Raw genomic sequence first — 16889 nt, forward strand, 5'->3', positions numbered from 1 at the left:
TTCCATCATTTTTTTCAAAAAAATAATATCTGTCGTATCAGCGAAAGTGCCAAGTCATATCAAGCTTTTACAACTGTTTGATTCCATTATTTAAAAAACAAACTAAGATCCCTCAAACTTGTGTTGCTTTTCAATGTTAAAAAATTCATAACTTGCAAACCCAAACATCGATTTAAAGTATTTTTTTTTTAGAATGGACTCACCGCTCTCCACATGGCGGCGCAAGGCGGGCATGACAACGTCATCGCGATTTTGCTCGAGAAAGAATACTCGGCCGATGACGTCACGTCGGTAGGTGTCTGTCGGAAAACTAAAAAGCCAAGCTTCGAAAAAACATTTGACTTCTGTTTTTGTTTTTTAAAATAAAGGGCTTGACCAGTGAAAGCACAACCTTATATTGTAACGGCAATCTTATTCGTCAAAAAATGCCAGTGCTTAACTGTAGTTGCAATGGTTTATGTATGCTTACTAATGTGTTGTCAATATTATGTAATTGCTAGTCACGAATAACTAACTAATCAATTCGATTCGCAATTTATACAATTCTTTATAACTTTAGTACAGTAAACGACAATATAGCTTTAATGCGATTGCTCAACTATAGTTGCGATCAATTCATGCATACTAATATATTGTCAATATTGTGTAATTGTTTTATCACGAATAGATAACTTAATTCGTAAAGCTTTATAATTTTGGAAGAGTAAACGACAATATCGCTTTGCTTGCCTAAAAGTATATTAAAGTACCTTTTCCACTGGAAGAACGGCCACTATATGCTTGATGTGAAATCGAACCAGTCAATCAAGTTCGGCAAATCGACCTGTTTAATAGTATAGTGCCCTTTGATTTATTGATCTGTTGTTTCAGGATTACTTGAGCGCACTGCACATTGCGTCGCACTGCGGTCACGTAGAAGTTGCCAAACTTATGCTTGAGAATAAAGCAAACGTCGACTGCAAGGCTTTGGTGAGTTGATCGGCTTGTGTAAATCGTTGTGTGCTTTTAAACAACATCAAAATAATATGTTTTTAATTTTTTTTTTAATCATTGTTTTCAAATGGTTTCCAAACCTTACGAAACTGTTTAGTTTTGAGCTCCAATTTTGCGGAATGACCTTATAATTGGTTTTGAGACTAAATGCGCATTTAAAGCGATGACATTTTTGTAAAGAACCAAACGTCAATATATGTCTGATGATTATTTTTTGCTTTGTGCTATCGAAACCACTAGATATTCCGTTTACTAGGCGTAGCAAAGGGTTCAATGAGCCGTTTGTTTTTCTACCGGTGGCTCCATATGCCAACTGTTAGCTTACTCCAAATATCAGCAAAATCCAAAGTAAATAGCCGAATAGGCAATAGCAATATCTAAATATCATTTCCCCGCTGATAAAGGCAGGCATAGCTGCTGATCAGTATGTTAGACATAACCCGCTTGCTATAGTATGTGTTACATTATTGCAATCAGTACGTTACGTTGTACTTTACCCATTGTTGTGTTTTTTTCACACAGAACGGATTCACACCGCTTCATGTGGCATGCAAGAAGAACAGAATGGCGGTGGTTCAACTCTTGGTGGCGCACCATGCTGATATTGAGGCCGTCACCGAGGTAATATAATAATTCTTGCTTCACGTTTTTAGGCAACTGGTGTCCATGGATAGAACGCTTTACTATCCAAACGAGAAGTACTTTCGTCGTTTTGCAGGGGTTAGTGGACTGCTTTTTCCTTTATTATCGCGAACACCACTAGCAACTAAAATATCAAAACTAAACTTTCGCACAAGTCACTTTTCCCATTCAAATACTTTCTACACGTTGACCTGATTAAGTATGGTTGTACCACTGTTTGCGAACATTGCAAGGCAACTTGTCCTACAGCAGTGCCAGCTGATTCAAAGATTTAGAATTAGACAAATACGGCTATTAATAAAGAATCCAATCATAATATCGACTTAGTGTCGTAAATATGGATGTCCGATTCGTATTTTATTCCACTAGCTGATGTTTACGACTAAAACTGTCGCGATCCGGACCCATACCAAATTACGCCCACACTCGCCTTAAACAAGTAAAATAGATGAAACATTCAGCGGCAATTTGTTTTCAGGTTATTAGGCCAAAACCAAGTTCAGTTACCTCCAGTTGTTAACCTACAAGTGTGTGATAATATTACCTTTTATTGTAGAAATACCTGCGTTTGATCGCAAACCACGCCTGAAATTCATATAATATTAATTTGGTTTCGGATCGGCACCGATACCACCCTATAGTATCGGACGAATACCAATACCACCTCTTGTTATGTGGTATCCACTCCAATGCGATATTACCTAAATCCCTAGTCCATAAACCGAAACCCGAAATACAGTCTTCGACCTAAAATATCATCGGCAAACGGCCCCTTGACGCGCCCTGAGCATTGACCGATTCCCTTCCGCTGGCAGTTCATGTTTTATTGACAAGTCCGTCGTCCCGCTCACGTGCTCGCAATCAATAATTTAAGGCCCGCATTAGGGACGATCGAATCCCGAAAGAGCAATATATACTCTGTTATGCTCGAAATGTTGCGCAACGGAGCAGCTGTGTATTGGCATTGGACGGCGGAACTTTACTTTCATTAATCTCTATCCTGAAGCGTTATGTCTCGGAACGTAAATCTTGATATGTATGATATTATCACTAACGGATTGCAATAGTCTTTTGAAAAGTTTCGTGTAATTTACTACTTGCTTTTAGAGGATTATATTCACTTTGTTTTTATGTGAAAAAAAAAATTCGTAAACTAAGGCATAATCCTAATATCTCTAAAAGCAGGCTAACATAACAACTTGTCTAATTCATTTCTACGCATTGGGCCACTGCTAAAATTTATAAGTCTATATTTTCAGCTGTTATGGCATATAGACACCTTCATAAACCGTTTACGCCTTTTCTGAGACGTTTAAAATCAATGATTTTTTTCGGGTACTAGAAGTGAATGCCCGTCCACATTATATTTTACCTTCGAGCATTTATGTAAACGTTGTTTTTCATCTGTTTAGTCTGGACTCACGCCTCTGCATATCGCCTGCTTCATGGGAAATGTCGAGATAGTTCATTTCCTGATCAAGAAAAACGCCAAGCTTGATACTGTCAATGTGGTAAGCTGCCGTTTTTCCGCGTGCAATTCTGTGATATATGAAATTTAAATTTTTTTTTTATTTTTTTTTTCAATTTAAAGTCGTCGTACGATCGTCGTGCAATATCCAAATCTTAATGTCTGACCATGCAGCAGTCTGTTAATAACACTGGTAGGCCGGCTGGTGGGCTATTACAGGGTTGCCACAAAGTCTTGAATGTATTCGATTTGATTTACATATTGAAAATTTTATTTTAGAAACCCTATGTTTCTTAAAGTCCGTTGAATAGAGTCTTTCACTTTATTTTATGTGCAGCTTAAGTCATACGTGTCTTGGGAGTGCCGCTAAAAAACAATTGAACAATTGTGTTGACCACCGCATTTATACTGTTTTGCTTTCGAATCATATTCAAAAATTGTCAAACGATGCAATTTCAGGTCTTGAAAGACCTTTTTTTTTGTGAATGTTTTTTCAATTGTTTTTTTTTCACTACTCCCCTACCAACTTAAATATCGAACCAAAGATCGGAGGAGTTCAATGCGAAAGTCCTAAACGTTTTTCAGATATAAAATATTTATTTTTCTCAAACTGCAAATGGATGCACTGGCAGCTCTACCAGTCAAAAGACGAAAATGTATTCTAGTTTTATGTTTAATATTGATTTTAACTTTGATGAATCATATTCACCTGTCAACTGTTTTTTTCTCACTGTATTACGCTTTCCTCGTTTTGAACCTTATAGAAACTATTCAGAATAATAGTCAAAACTATTACACCATTGAAAAGTAGTAATTTTACTTTACCTAAGCGCCATTTGAATCAAGCTCCATTCCCAAAACGTTAAAGGTAGTTAGGTGCAATGTGCACGGATATGTAACGTATAGCTTGATAATGAATTGTCAAAGCCAAACAAGTGTTAAAAAACGAGCGGCACATTTAACCCCGAGTAACCTCTTCTTTCGACCAATCAGCGCGGCGAGACGGCTCTGCACATGGCGACGCGTTCCGACAAGATCGAGATCGTCGAGTATCTTCTGAAGAAAGGCGCACGACCGGACACAAGAAAACAGGTGCAGAAAAGCTCGTAGCTGTCCCCCCCCCCCGTCTCCCCCAATGCGCGCACGCACGAATGTTTTGTTACAATAACTGAGGAAAACCGCCGCCTTTGCCAATGACGTAACACGTTACGTGTTTGTGTTGTTGTTGTTTGATTGTTGTTGTTGTTGTTGTTGTTGCTGTCCGTCCATTTTTTTATAGTCGTAACAGAAAAGAGTTTTTGCATATTCGCATGGTGGTGCCACGTTTTATAATTTTTTATGAAATTTTTGCTACATAATCTGCTAGGCTACCTAATTACAAACCGGGTACTTTGAATGAAAAAAATATTTTCGCATATATTGAATATATGTTGAAGTTGTCCAGCCCAATTGCAATATCCACTCAAATGCGAGTGTTGGGGCGAAGTTTGAGTTAAAATTTTGGGCAGTGATTGTTTTCTTCAGGAAGTTATAGTTTTGAAGGTAAAGTGAGTAACGCTTTCTTTCTACATCATTAACTATAAGCTAGGTAGAGGTAGGCCCTAGCTCAACAAACTTGAATAACGTATCTTCAATCAATGAGGTCAAGTAAATTATAGGGGGTTCGAAACTTTACCCTTACTTTTTTGCGCTTTAAAATCGTTTGTTACTAATCAGGTAAAGCTGACTTTACAGCCCACGAACACGCACTTTTGCTTGTCCCGCGTTGCCCGCAGTGTTAAATGCATCTTCTAGTCTTTCGCGCTTGCCCATTCGAATCGCAGCTAAAAAGCACTGTAATTAGTTCACCGCGCTGCCTCGCAATCGAGATCCAGTAGTTTACTTAAGGCTGGAATTGGTTTAGAAGACAGTAATATAGCTACCTTAATTTTTAGTCACGCGTGTTGGACATGCCTTTTTTGGCCGCACCCATAATGACTCCACCTTTTTCCTGACTGAAACGCCACCTTGGTGTACTCCTGTTGAAAATGTGTCCTTTAATTGATCAAAGTTGAATAAACGCCCTTTTTCCTGACAAGTGTGCCGTTTGGTGTTGATGTTACGATTATTATCGTCTCGCCTTTTGTTTTGCTTGCTGTGTTGTGAATTGCGGAACGTTCCCGCGCCGGTACAAGTTTAATGATAAAAACACATGCCTGAAGCCATTCCATCTTTCGAAGTATCCATTTCGCTGCAATACCAATAATTTGGTCTAAGAAACCCTAAAAAACGGAACGTTCCCTAATATGACGCGCAAGCAAGCTAAACCAAAGGCGAGTTTAGAAAACTAAAAACAACTTGAATTTAAGGCAAACCGGCGCGCAAACGTTCCTCAGTTATTGTACATTATGTCGTGCTTGCTTTGTTGTATTCGTTTTTATGTAAAATCCGCCATGCTTGTCTTCCCCCCGTAACGTACCTATATACATTTATTGTATGTCATTGTTGCAATGTACATGCTCTTGCTCTGGTATATTGTGTAATAGTTGGTTTTATTCAGGTATAAGTCAGCACTTATAGTTAAAAAGAAGTGAAACTTAGACTATACCTAATGTGAGACCAACGACAAAACATAATGTAGTTTTTTGTCTAAAAGTCCTAAGCATTTTATTTCTAAATTTGAAAAAAAAAAATTATTTCTAAAACTCTTATTGTCTGGGGTGGAATTTATTTTACCCTACTAGTATGAAATAAAATATACTATAAAATCCTGGCAATAAAACACCCCAAATGTATAGCCTGAAAAATGGTTAAAGTAGTCTAAAAAACTTCACTACGACTATTTAGTTCGGTCGAAGTAATGCAAAAGGTTTTAGCCTGTGAATAATGCATTAGCACTATGACTGGTTATTAAAAGTGTTGTTCTCGTTAATGCCTACAAGGATTGGGAAGGAATATACGTTGAGGTGAGTATGATAGTAAATCAGTGTTGAAATGACTTAACTTGAGTTGTTCGGCTTACATGGCTTGACTTGACTCAAGTTATTTGAACAAATGACTTAACTTTGGCTTACGTCATATACGCAATTGACATGACTCATGTTGAAGTGCTTTATTGGTAATATGGGTTATTTATGTCGAATATGGTAATATTTATCATGTCTACATTTAATTATAAGGTTAATTAGGTGACTGGGATTTAATGCTTGTTGAAAATGACCGTAGACCTACATGTATTTTGAAAACTACTTGACGAGGACTTCAGTCATCTTTTAATGATTTGTTCATAACACTGTTGTCTGTCTTACACCTAACTTCCTTACTACGACCTGATTTTATCTGGTATCATCCACTGTTGTTTTGGATTTTTTATAATATAGGCTACGTGCATTTCATGAAACTGTTTTCTGTTATTCTGCTAGACTTGAATTCACCCCTGACAAATATATGAACTTCTTGCTATCCAAGTATAAATATTAACGAAAAGCGTTACTCGCATTTTGTTACTAATAAATGCGATGGGTTATTTCTATTGGCAATTACTCGAAAACCTTGATTACAAACAAGACGCAATTTTCAAATGCAACTCTTTTGGCGTATAGACAAAAATCTGGAAACCATCCGGAAAGTAGCCTAACAACTAGTCAACAAAATATATATATAATTTATAAACAGCCATTAACGATCAAAACGATAACTAGTCAAATTTTATTTAAGGATTTTTTGTGCCGTTAGTCAAAGCAACCCCAATTTTATTTGCAGTCTTCCTACTGAGTCAGTTATATGAACTGTTGCTATACCAGGCATCGTAGTAATAATATCAAAATTAACAGGAGAATTGTTTTTGATTATCATGAGTCTGTTATCTTAAAATAATGCAATTTGCCTCTAAAACGGTGCCGTATGTAACAAGAAGGTAATGATTCAATTTGCACTGAAGGATATTTAATCAACGCCGAAAATCTTCAAGGAGACTGTCAGCTCAATACCGCCACTAGTGGTTGTACTGTTTATTTTCTGTCTGGCGAAAAGGTCGTTGCAAAGCAATGCACGTTATTATCGCTTTTACCCTTTCAGGAATCGCAGACTTGCCTGCACTTGGCCGCGAGACTCGATAAATTGGATATTGTCAAGCTTCTGATACAGGTTCGTTAGATTTAATAGTTTTTTTATTAAAAGTCTATTTTTACCTTGAGCTGACAGCGATAGTTAAGGAACTCCCTGCCAATTGCCGGGGAAATCTACCATACATGTAAAATTCTGTTGAAACAGCGTAATTAAAAGCTTTACTGAATGATTGCAGCATTTGTTTCTTAAAAACATTCTCTCTCTTAAAAACATTCTCAATTAGATTTCGTTTTCTTAGTCCCACCACTTCAGTAAGGGATTAGTTGCCTTCATCATACAAGTCTAATCGAGTCTTCTTGACATGAGTAGTAAATACATCTGCTGTTAATAACATTTTTTTTTATATAAAAAAAGTTTCTCTCAAGATTGAAATTTTCTATTAATTTTTTTTTAAAAAAGGCAAGAAATAAAGTTGCTGGCATTGAAGAACTTCGTTGAAATTTTTATGACACTATTATCGTCAACGGACTAGTTCCAATACTTTACCTGTTTACCTGTCATAGAAGGCGATAGGAATAACATGATCGGATAACAGCCGCCGCCGGGTTACAATGTAGGCTATAACTGGCACTCTAGTTGTTGCCGTTATAAAGTAGATTTTATTTTACTGATATCGACATTTTACCCCGTTTGCAGCACGGAGCTGTTGTGGACGAAATCATGGAGGACGGTCACACTCCGCTGCACGTGTCGGCCAGAGAAGGTCACGTGGACGTATGCGAGTTCTTATTGGACAAGGGAGCCTCGGTTTCTATGGCGACCAAGGTTTAAATTGTTGCTCATTTAACAAATCAAAATTATACGTTCGATTAAAATGGCAGTAAAATCCGACAAGAAATGAAGCTCCAAATTCTGACGCCTACCACTTTTTTACAAAAAAGATATAACTCCCGTGAAATGAAAAACAATTCTTCAAGCAGAAGTTTAACAGTGAAGATTTGACGAAAGAAATTATTTATTTCAATGATTTTATTATTTCAATGATTTCCGGATAATGTACTTTGTGGTATAATCTTTAATATTATAGATTCACTGTCACTAATGTATGTTTTTGTTAATGTTTACGATTATTGAGACCAAAATAGTAACCGGCTGGTAAAAGCCAAACCGCCAAAAATACAACTAATTTAAGTATAACAAACAGTTCTGTTTTGGAGCAAAGCGCTAACGCCTCCTTGTAATTTGCAGAAGGGCTTCACTGCGCTGCATCTAGCTGCAAAGTATGGTCAAATCGAGGTGGCCAATTTACTGCTCAAACGTGGATCGTCACCCGACGCCGGAGGAGAAGTAAGACTAACATTAAGCTCCTCTTACGGTTTAAAAACGATTTGTTTTCTCTAGAGTGGCCACTCATTTTAAATTAAGAAATGTATATCATCTAATTAGACGTAGAATGAATCAAAAGTTTAGTCGGAAATTTATTATAGATTCCATCCAAAAAAAATATTGAAAAATATATAGATTAAAAATATAGAAAAAATAAATATCTTACAAAATAAATACAGAAAAAAAAATATAAAAAATATACGGAAAATATAAATTACATCAAAGGTTATTCGAAAATTAGTATAGGTTTGTGGTGTTGAAAAAACAGATAAAAAACCCACACAGAAATAGGTATAAATGTTTTAACGTTTCAAATATTTATTTATTTATTTTCATCATAACTAATCTATACCAACTTCTAAACAGCCTTCGATGTTCATTTTACGTTGAATCACAACCTTCAGCCAATTTGCTTGATCATTATGCTATAACGCTTCTCTTTGCTTTCTGTAGAACGGCTTGACTCCTCTCCACGTGGCGGCGCACTACGACAACCAGCAGGTGGCGCACCTTCTTCTCAAGAACGGGGCTTCCCCGCACGTTTCGGGAAAGGTTAATGTTTGTATAGTAAAGATATTAAGAAATTTTATAGTATAAGGTAAACTAAATTTAATTCTATCATTAAAAATTTAGTATTATTGTCTACAACTTTTTAAGTCGTACATTGAGATTTGTGTTTTTTCTTGTTTTGTCAAACCAAATAAAATTTACAGAACTCTGCTGACTAGACAAAGCAGATTAGCTAAGCACATAACTCTGCTTACAAGCAGATTAGCTAGCGCAGGCGAACATTTCGTAACAAAATGGGAAATAATGTACAAAAAATGTATTAGAAATTAACAAAAAACGTGAAAACATCCACGAAAATATCAAAAAATATCCTACAAAAAATGCATTAGAAACTAACAAAACAAAACTTTAAATATCCACCAAAATATGCCATTAAATGCGTGTCCCATTTCGCAGAACGGCTACACACCTTTGCACATCGCCGCCAAGAAGAACCAGGTCGAGATCGCCATCACGCTTCTCGAGTACGGGGCGGCCCCCAACGCGACCACGCGCATGGACTTCACACCTCTCCACTTGGCGGCGCAAGTGGGCCACACAGACATGTGCAGCTTGCTGGTGGCCAAGGACGCCAACGTCAACGCTGCCGCCAAGGTGCGTTTTGAACGTTAATAAGCTTAAAACGGTTGTATGTTGGCCTATGCGCGGCGTTTCGTGGGTTGGGAGTTCGAATCTCATCGCTGGCTACTTTTTGGGCTTGTCTTTATTTTATAATTTCCCTAACTGATTTTCAAAGGCTTTTTGGTAACGCTGGCAACACGGACATGTGCAGCTTGCTGGTGGCCAAGGACGCCAACGTCAACGCTGCCGCCACCGTGCGATTTGAACGTTAATAAGCTTAAGAACGACTGTTATATGGTGGACTATGCGCAGCGTTTCGAGGGTCGTGAGTTCGAATCTCACCGCTGGCTATGTTTTTTGTTGGCCTTCCTTGTCTTTATGGTTCTCCTTGATAGGCTGACTGATTTTAAAAGGCGTTTTGATATTAATCACTGTAAAAGGCGCGTGTCTCAATACATTCAAGCAGGAATAGGCGACTTTGTATGTATAATTTTACCCATAGTTTAAACCTTAATAAGCTAAAATCGAGCCAATTGTGTTGGATTACTTAGTTTCCATCTTTGGGGTATTATTCGTGAATTGTTTTAAAATGGTCAGTTGTATAATTAATAATTATCCTTGTAGCTGCTTCCGTGACTTAAACGCCGCGAATGTGACTTTAAACCTTCGGAAAGCATCAAATCAGTCAAAAAAACTTTTCCAAATATAAAAGACAGAAAACTACTCCTCATAAATGTTACTGTTGAGCAGTAGAAATATCGTAGGACAACCGAACCTTACCTCCGAGGCCTCAAATAAACTAAATATAGGACAGCACAAGGCTAAATATATATTTTTTGAACAGCACGGATTGAGTCCCATGCATTTGGCTGCCCAGGAGGACAGGGTATCTGTGGCTAAAGTGCTCTACGACAACGAATCATTGGTAGACCCGCTGACAAAATCAGGTAAGTTGCATAACGCAAGTGTTACGTAATACGTGCTTCGGTTACATTATGGTTTGTTTACGGTAAATCGCAAATACTAGTGGGTTGCCATGTTCAAAAGCTGTATAAAACATATACATGTTTTTTACATGCACATTTTCTATTATGTCTATACCGATCGCGTGATAACCTTCCAAGTTGCATCATATGGCATTTATAGATAACATACTGCCAGGTCAAAACTCCTTAATAGTAATAAAACAAATTGTATAGGAAAAGTCAAACCTAAACGAAAGCTTTCAAACAGATTTTCAAAAGGCAGTTTTGCCGTCGAATAAAAGTGTACTGCATAATCATCGAAATGTCGATTATAAATTGTGTGTTATCATCCAACGTCGCATCGCCAAAACTGTATCGTCTTGCATCCTCAATAAACCCCGCTGTAACAACGTTGCAGGATGCACTCCGTTACACGTTGCTGCCCATCATGGTAACATCAAGATCGCCAATTATCTGCTCTCGCTCGGAGCCAAGGTCAACGCCAAAACCAAGGTAAGATTGACTTTTATAAAACCATTGCGGTCTAACAATTTGCCGTTTAGCAATTTGCCGAAAATTTATCATTTTCTTAGCCTAAAAGGCAATTCGTTTAGCTGACCCATTGTTTTCAATTTTGTTAAAGTACCACTTTCCGTCCTATCCAAATAATCTAGCCATTCAAGTTGATTGTAACAAAACCGGATTGCTGTTCAAATTCCATCTAAATATCCCATAATTTGCCCAACTTTGACTTTTGTTTCTGGCCCCAGAAACGCCACTCGTTTAGCGGGGAACCGTTTTTGATTTTGTTAAAGGAGAATCATTCTACGATTCCCGTACTATCCAGAAAAATTCAAGCTGTTCGTTGATTGTAACAAAACAAGCCCCCTGTTTAAATTCCTATGTTTTATTTTCGCCCTGCTATTTGTTGTGTTACTTGTGCGTGTTTTAACTTCAAAATTACCTGGCTAATATGCCATCCTTAATTGCTGACTTTTAAACGCGTACCTCCCATCCAGAACGGCTACACACCACTCCACCAGGCGTCGCAACAGGGTCACACTCACGTGGTCGACCTGCTCATCAAGTTCGGTGCTTCCCCTAACGAGCTAACCACGGTACGTTTTGGCTTTGCCTCGTCGGTCCGCGATTTATTGCCTATGTTTGATCATAGATATATTATATATGTACCAAAATCATCTAGAATAAATATAGGGTAATCAGGTGGCACTATATAAAGATATTGTATTGTAATCTCGACAAGCTTTCGCACAACCGTGCTTCTTAAGGTGACTTAGACCTGGTAAAGAACGGTTGTGCGAAAGCTTGTCGAGAATATAATACAATTTGTTTTTATATGGTGCCACCTAATTACCCAATTTAGAATTAGACAAATACAGCCATTTACAAAGATATATTATAAAGTTAACGAGAAACATGATGTTGTATTTGTTATTGAAGTACCTTTGGCGAACAGTTTAAAATATCCTTCGGCGGAACAACTCGTTAATGGTGCGATAATTGTATGTTACCAACACAAAAAAATAGCTTACGCTATAGGAAAATAAAATGTTGAGGTGGAGTGGAATACTAAATATTTTATCACATGATGGGTTTCGTGTTACATAAATAGCTGTTGGGTCATAAAGGGTCTAAGCCCCTCATCCCGGCAGTCTGCAAGCGTTAAGTTTGGATTTGCCGTAATTATTTCCCATTTGTTGCGCAGAGCGGGAACACTGCCTTGTCTCTGGCAAAACGCCTCGGATATATTTCGGTTGTGGACACTCTCAAGACAATTACCACCGAGACCACTACAACGGTAAGACTTCTTAATATTTTGGATTTGTCATGGGATGAAAAGTTAACACGTTATTTGCAGTGTGATAGACGTAATTCAAACGTACAAATGTGAAACACAAATCAATTTTTTGCTTCAAATGAGGTAAAATAATGTATTTTAAAAGAACGTAAAATGCATATTATTTTCTGATAAATAAATAAAAATATTTTTTGTAAATCTTTTTTTAAAAACATACGTATACACAAAGAAATTACAACAGATATAATTTTTATTTTTGTAATTTAGTACTTCGTAACTCGCGTTTTGGACACATATTCCAACTTACAGAAGTTAGGTAAAACCAGTATATTACTCGGTCTACAAAAATAAACACTCGACAACGATTCACTCTCGCGCGTATATCGTTTCCACAAACAGCACCTGTTTCGCTCCCAACGATAAACGCTGGCATAAACACGGCGAACCTGACCCGTTGTTTAAGTGTCAGTCACAGTTTCGCGTTTGCGGTCGTGTAAAAACATTCGTCGTTGCATGTTGACATACATTGATGCAAATCTTCTAGTCAATAATTTACGCCTGCGCAGTGTATCGCACGATTAGAGTAGGAGCCGCTTTGAGATATTGGACAGCGTCGGAGTAAGTTAGTTGGTAGGTGTTTTAAGAACTGTCGAACATTTGGCCTAATCGCCCAGTTTCGGTGACAGTACAACTTAGCGCATTATGTAATGTACTTAGGATTTGTTCTTTTCGTCAGGTTTTGAAGACTTACGATGCATCTTATAGGCGAAGCTATACTTAAAAACAAAACTAGCTAAACGCTATTTTTCTACTACACATTCTACTACACTTGAAAGTCCCTAGTAGTCTGTTATGGAGTATAGAATTTATTTAAGGGCTTAATTGTTATGGAGATTCTTTTTTATGCCGCTTAGTGTCAAATTATGTTTTTACTCCCTTTTTCTATTGTCATTCATTTTTAATTAAATCGTACAGATTGAGTTCCAAGCAGTTCCTATCGCTTTAATTTGAAGTGTGCCGCGATTAAAAGATCACAAGTGGCGAAAAAGTTGTTTTAATCGAACTGCTTTCAGAACTGTATTGTTTCATCAAACACAGGCACCTTGCCATGGCTTTAAATGACCGACACTTCAAACCCAGCCCATGCGGCAAATTTGCTGCCTTTGAAGCAATTTTCGCATATTTCTTGGTCATTTGGCGGCATTGATAACGCGGCCCGGTCATAAAACGGCTTCCCGGCCTTATTCCGTTTCTATTTGCCCTTATACTTTCAGGTGACCGAGGAAAAGCGAAAGATGAACATTCCGGAAACAGTCAACGAAGGATTTATGTCGGACGCGTCGGATGACGAAGGTAGGCATACAAGTCTTGAAAACCCAATCGCGTGGGTTCCTGTTTACATTCTCGTTTTACGACCGCTTGAATTGATATTTGCGCCGAACAATAAGCTGTTTGTTTGCAGAGGTAACGTTTTACCGTTATGTCTAAAATTATTTTTCTCGGTGACATTTCCGTTATTCTGTTCGCTGTTAGGGCAAGATAGCTTGGCGTTAACAGCGCATGGAATGTTAGCGGTTTTGTAACAAGAAATGGCCGTGTAAACGTTTCGGGTGATGATTGAGGCGTAAAACTTTTTATTTGTCAAGTCGTGTCATACTTTACTTGTGGCTGCGCTTGGTGTTATAGTTTAATTTAAAGCCTCTGGCTCTGAAGGTTGTGGATATACATATAAGTATATGGAAAAACTTCAATACAGAATGACAGCTATTTAGTGCAAATTCAAGGTACAGTACTTTCATCGCCTATCTTTAAAAGGTACCGGTTTTAGGTTTACTTCACAAAGTTCTATTTTTTCACAAGACTTGCTCGCTTCTTAAGTTGTAGGGAGCACATATACTGCAAATTAGCTTGCCACGGATCACTGAGTTTTCTGCAATCTACGTACAAGGATGAAAGTTACCCGTTAGTAACCAGCATTTAGTTGCGTTGAAACCCATCTTCAATCAGTTTCCGCTATAAATCCACTGGTATTTGATTTACAATGTGTGGCGCATAGGATCAATTTACTGTTATGTGTACGACTTAATGGGTGCAATGTGCTACAGTCCCAGCAGACCGATTATCCTCTGCCAGTTAGCCTCCGGTTAACAGCCTCAGGCTCTGTTAGTCCAAGCCAGTTGCGGTTTAACCTGGGTACTGTTCCGTAGCGCAATCGACTGCGGTTGCTCAGCAAAGAGGCTACTGCTCTTTCGCTGGTTTGAACACCTTGTTGTTCATCGGAAACGATACTGTTGTGGTTTCGTTTGCCAAGGCAGTCGAAATGGTTGGTAGATAGAAAGCGAGGCTATGCGAGATGCAGACTTTAGGACTGAACTGAAATATTTTCTTGACTGAGAAATGCAATTGTTGAGTATCGTAAGGTCTATTGCATATTTGAGTTTTCAGAAAATTGAAATATGCTCATAACTATTAAAAGCTAACTGCTAGTGAGATCGCACCCGACATACCTGATTTTTATTTTGCTAATCTTTACTGGCCCCTGAAAAAATGTCGCTAAATCTGAAACGGAACGCAGTTGCGAATGTGCTTATGGAAATGCTATGTAAACATACCCGAATAAGGTTTAGCTGGACGTTTACATTTGGCCTACTGCGTTGTCCCGGAGAACAACTATACAGCTTTAGGGAGGGCTTTGTTCGCGTAAACTTGTGTCAAAGTAGAACGCCTTTAATCTACGTCATTGTTGTAGTCGTTGCTTTGTGGCAGGCCTCTTTTTGTAGCATGGTGTATTGATGTATTGCATACATTTGATGCCAGTGTTTCACAAGATGCAGCATACAACTCAGGTATTTAAGAAAGTTACGTCGCACTCATATGTTGCTTGCCGTTCTAAATTTTGTTTTTTGGGGTTTAAAACTAATTCATGTGTATCAGTTATAATACACATGTGTCACGCGGTAACAAAAAAAAACGATACCAGGTTTCAAACAATACAATTTTTTGTGGTTGATTAGCTGTTTATTTTAAAACCTAAAAGCAAAACCTTTATTAAGAAAGGTGCATAGAGTTTCTATAACATTTACTTCCTCTTAACCAAAATCTGCAATATTTTTTTTTGTATGATTGTGTTGCTTACGGGCATTATAATCCCCTAACACGCGCATCGCTTAATCTTTTCTGTGCTCCTAATGTTAATTTTTCCTTGTGCAGTTGACGGGAGTATGGTAGGGGGAGGGTTTCTGAGCAACAACGAGCTAAAGGAACTTGGTGACGACAGCATTGTACCGACTGAGGCCTCCATGTTTGCCGTCAGCAAGTAAGTGCCAGCAAATTAGTCCTTGAATGCTTTTTCTAGTTTTCTGATTTATACTAGCACAAGACCACGTCTTGTAGTTGCACTTCGGGGCAACATAAAAGCGTTATTATTAAAGAAGTTGCATTTTATGTCACGATAATTATGGGTTTTGTTCTAAAAAACGTTTATTTCTCCTACACCCAACAAACTGATCGATTTTCAATTTTAACCTGGCGGTATCATTACAGCATAGAAAGAACATGTTATACAGATTAAACTAAAGTAATAAATGGAACAAAATTTTGCTAAAGTTTGCAGATCTTTATTTGTTACCTAACTGTTCTTTCCAAGTTTAAAAGTTTAATATCTTTTTGAAATGTAAAACAAATATCTTGAGGTAAACTGGTATAGCTTTCGGGTTGTGCATGAAACAAGAACTTTAAATTACAAGTAAAATTACAAGCAGCTCTAAGCCGAAGTAAAATCTTCATTCTCCAAAAAAACATACCAACACGCCTATCAGTATAAAAATATCCAAAATCTCATTGCAAACGTTAACCAATCCTTCTTATAACGTCAGGGACACGAAGTACTCCACTTTGGAAGGCAGCTTGGCCGGCACGCGAATGTCCTGGTCGTCGTCCGCCACAACCGAAAGTGACAACGTCAAGTCCCCAAGGAGCCCGAGATGCAATGGGTATGACGTCATTCGCTTTGTTGGTGTCTGTCGCGGTTTGGCCAACTTTTCGAACAGTCAGCCCGTCCGTCTAGATATCACAGTGCTGTGTTGAATTATTTCGCATTTTAGACTCAGTTTTAGACAAATCAGCGTAAATAGTGTTTATAGTCTTTGTTATACGATCAATATTGTTCAAATAAACTTTTTTTTTTAATCGAGAAACAAAAATATATTCTTAGCTCTTACACCATGTTACATGTCTACTTTGAAAAAAAGGCTTAGATATCAGTGGCCCCAAAATGAGTTTTTTTTTCTATTCCAGGCTACCTTACCAAGTCAAAAAAGTAAAGTAACAATACTTTTTTCTATTTTTTTAATTGTTACCATTTAAGTATTTTTTAGAAACCTAAATGGTCGGATTTCTTAATCGACCTTATAACCTTTAACCTAGTGTTTCGCAGACA

At 37.7% G+C, this 16889-nt stretch overlaps 1 protein-coding gene across 1 annotated transcript in view; it reads left to right on the top strand.

The window, feature by feature from the left end:
• LOC146146875 (uncharacterized) overlaps positions 1-16889 on the top strand; it is a 71721-nt gene that overhangs the window by 14577 nt on the left and 40255 nt on the right. The window contains exons 9-26 of the mRNA XM_083387700.1: positions 193-291; positions 871-969; positions 1516-1614; positions 3048-3146; positions 4097-4195; positions 6025-6048; positions 7160-7228; positions 7847-7975; positions 8399-8497; positions 8990-9088; positions 9503-9700; positions 10512-10614; positions 11051-11145; positions 11652-11750; positions 12359-12451; positions 13726-13804; positions 15662-15767; positions 16327-16443. Coding sequence (XP_083243826.1) covers positions 193-291; positions 871-969; positions 1516-1614; positions 3048-3146; positions 4097-4195; positions 6025-6048; positions 7160-7228; positions 7847-7975; positions 8399-8497; positions 8990-9088; positions 9503-9700; positions 10512-10614; positions 11051-11145; positions 11652-11750; positions 12359-12451; positions 13726-13804; positions 15662-15767; positions 16327-16443 — 1805 coding nt within the window. The remainder of the gene's footprint in view (positions 1-192; positions 292-870; positions 970-1515; positions 1615-3047; positions 3147-4096; positions 4196-6024; positions 6049-7159; positions 7229-7846; positions 7976-8398; positions 8498-8989; positions 9089-9502; positions 9701-10511; positions 10615-11050; positions 11146-11651; positions 11751-12358; positions 12452-13725; positions 13805-15661; positions 15768-16326; positions 16444-16889) is intronic.

This window comes from Ascidiella aspersa, chromosome 4 (genome assembly GCF_963924565.1).
Source record: "Ascidiella aspersa chromosome 4, kaAscAspe10.2, whole genome shotgun sequence".
In the NCBI taxonomy this organism is placed as follows: Eukaryota; Metazoa; Chordata; class Ascidiacea; order Phlebobranchia; family Ascidiidae; genus Ascidiella; species Ascidiella aspersa.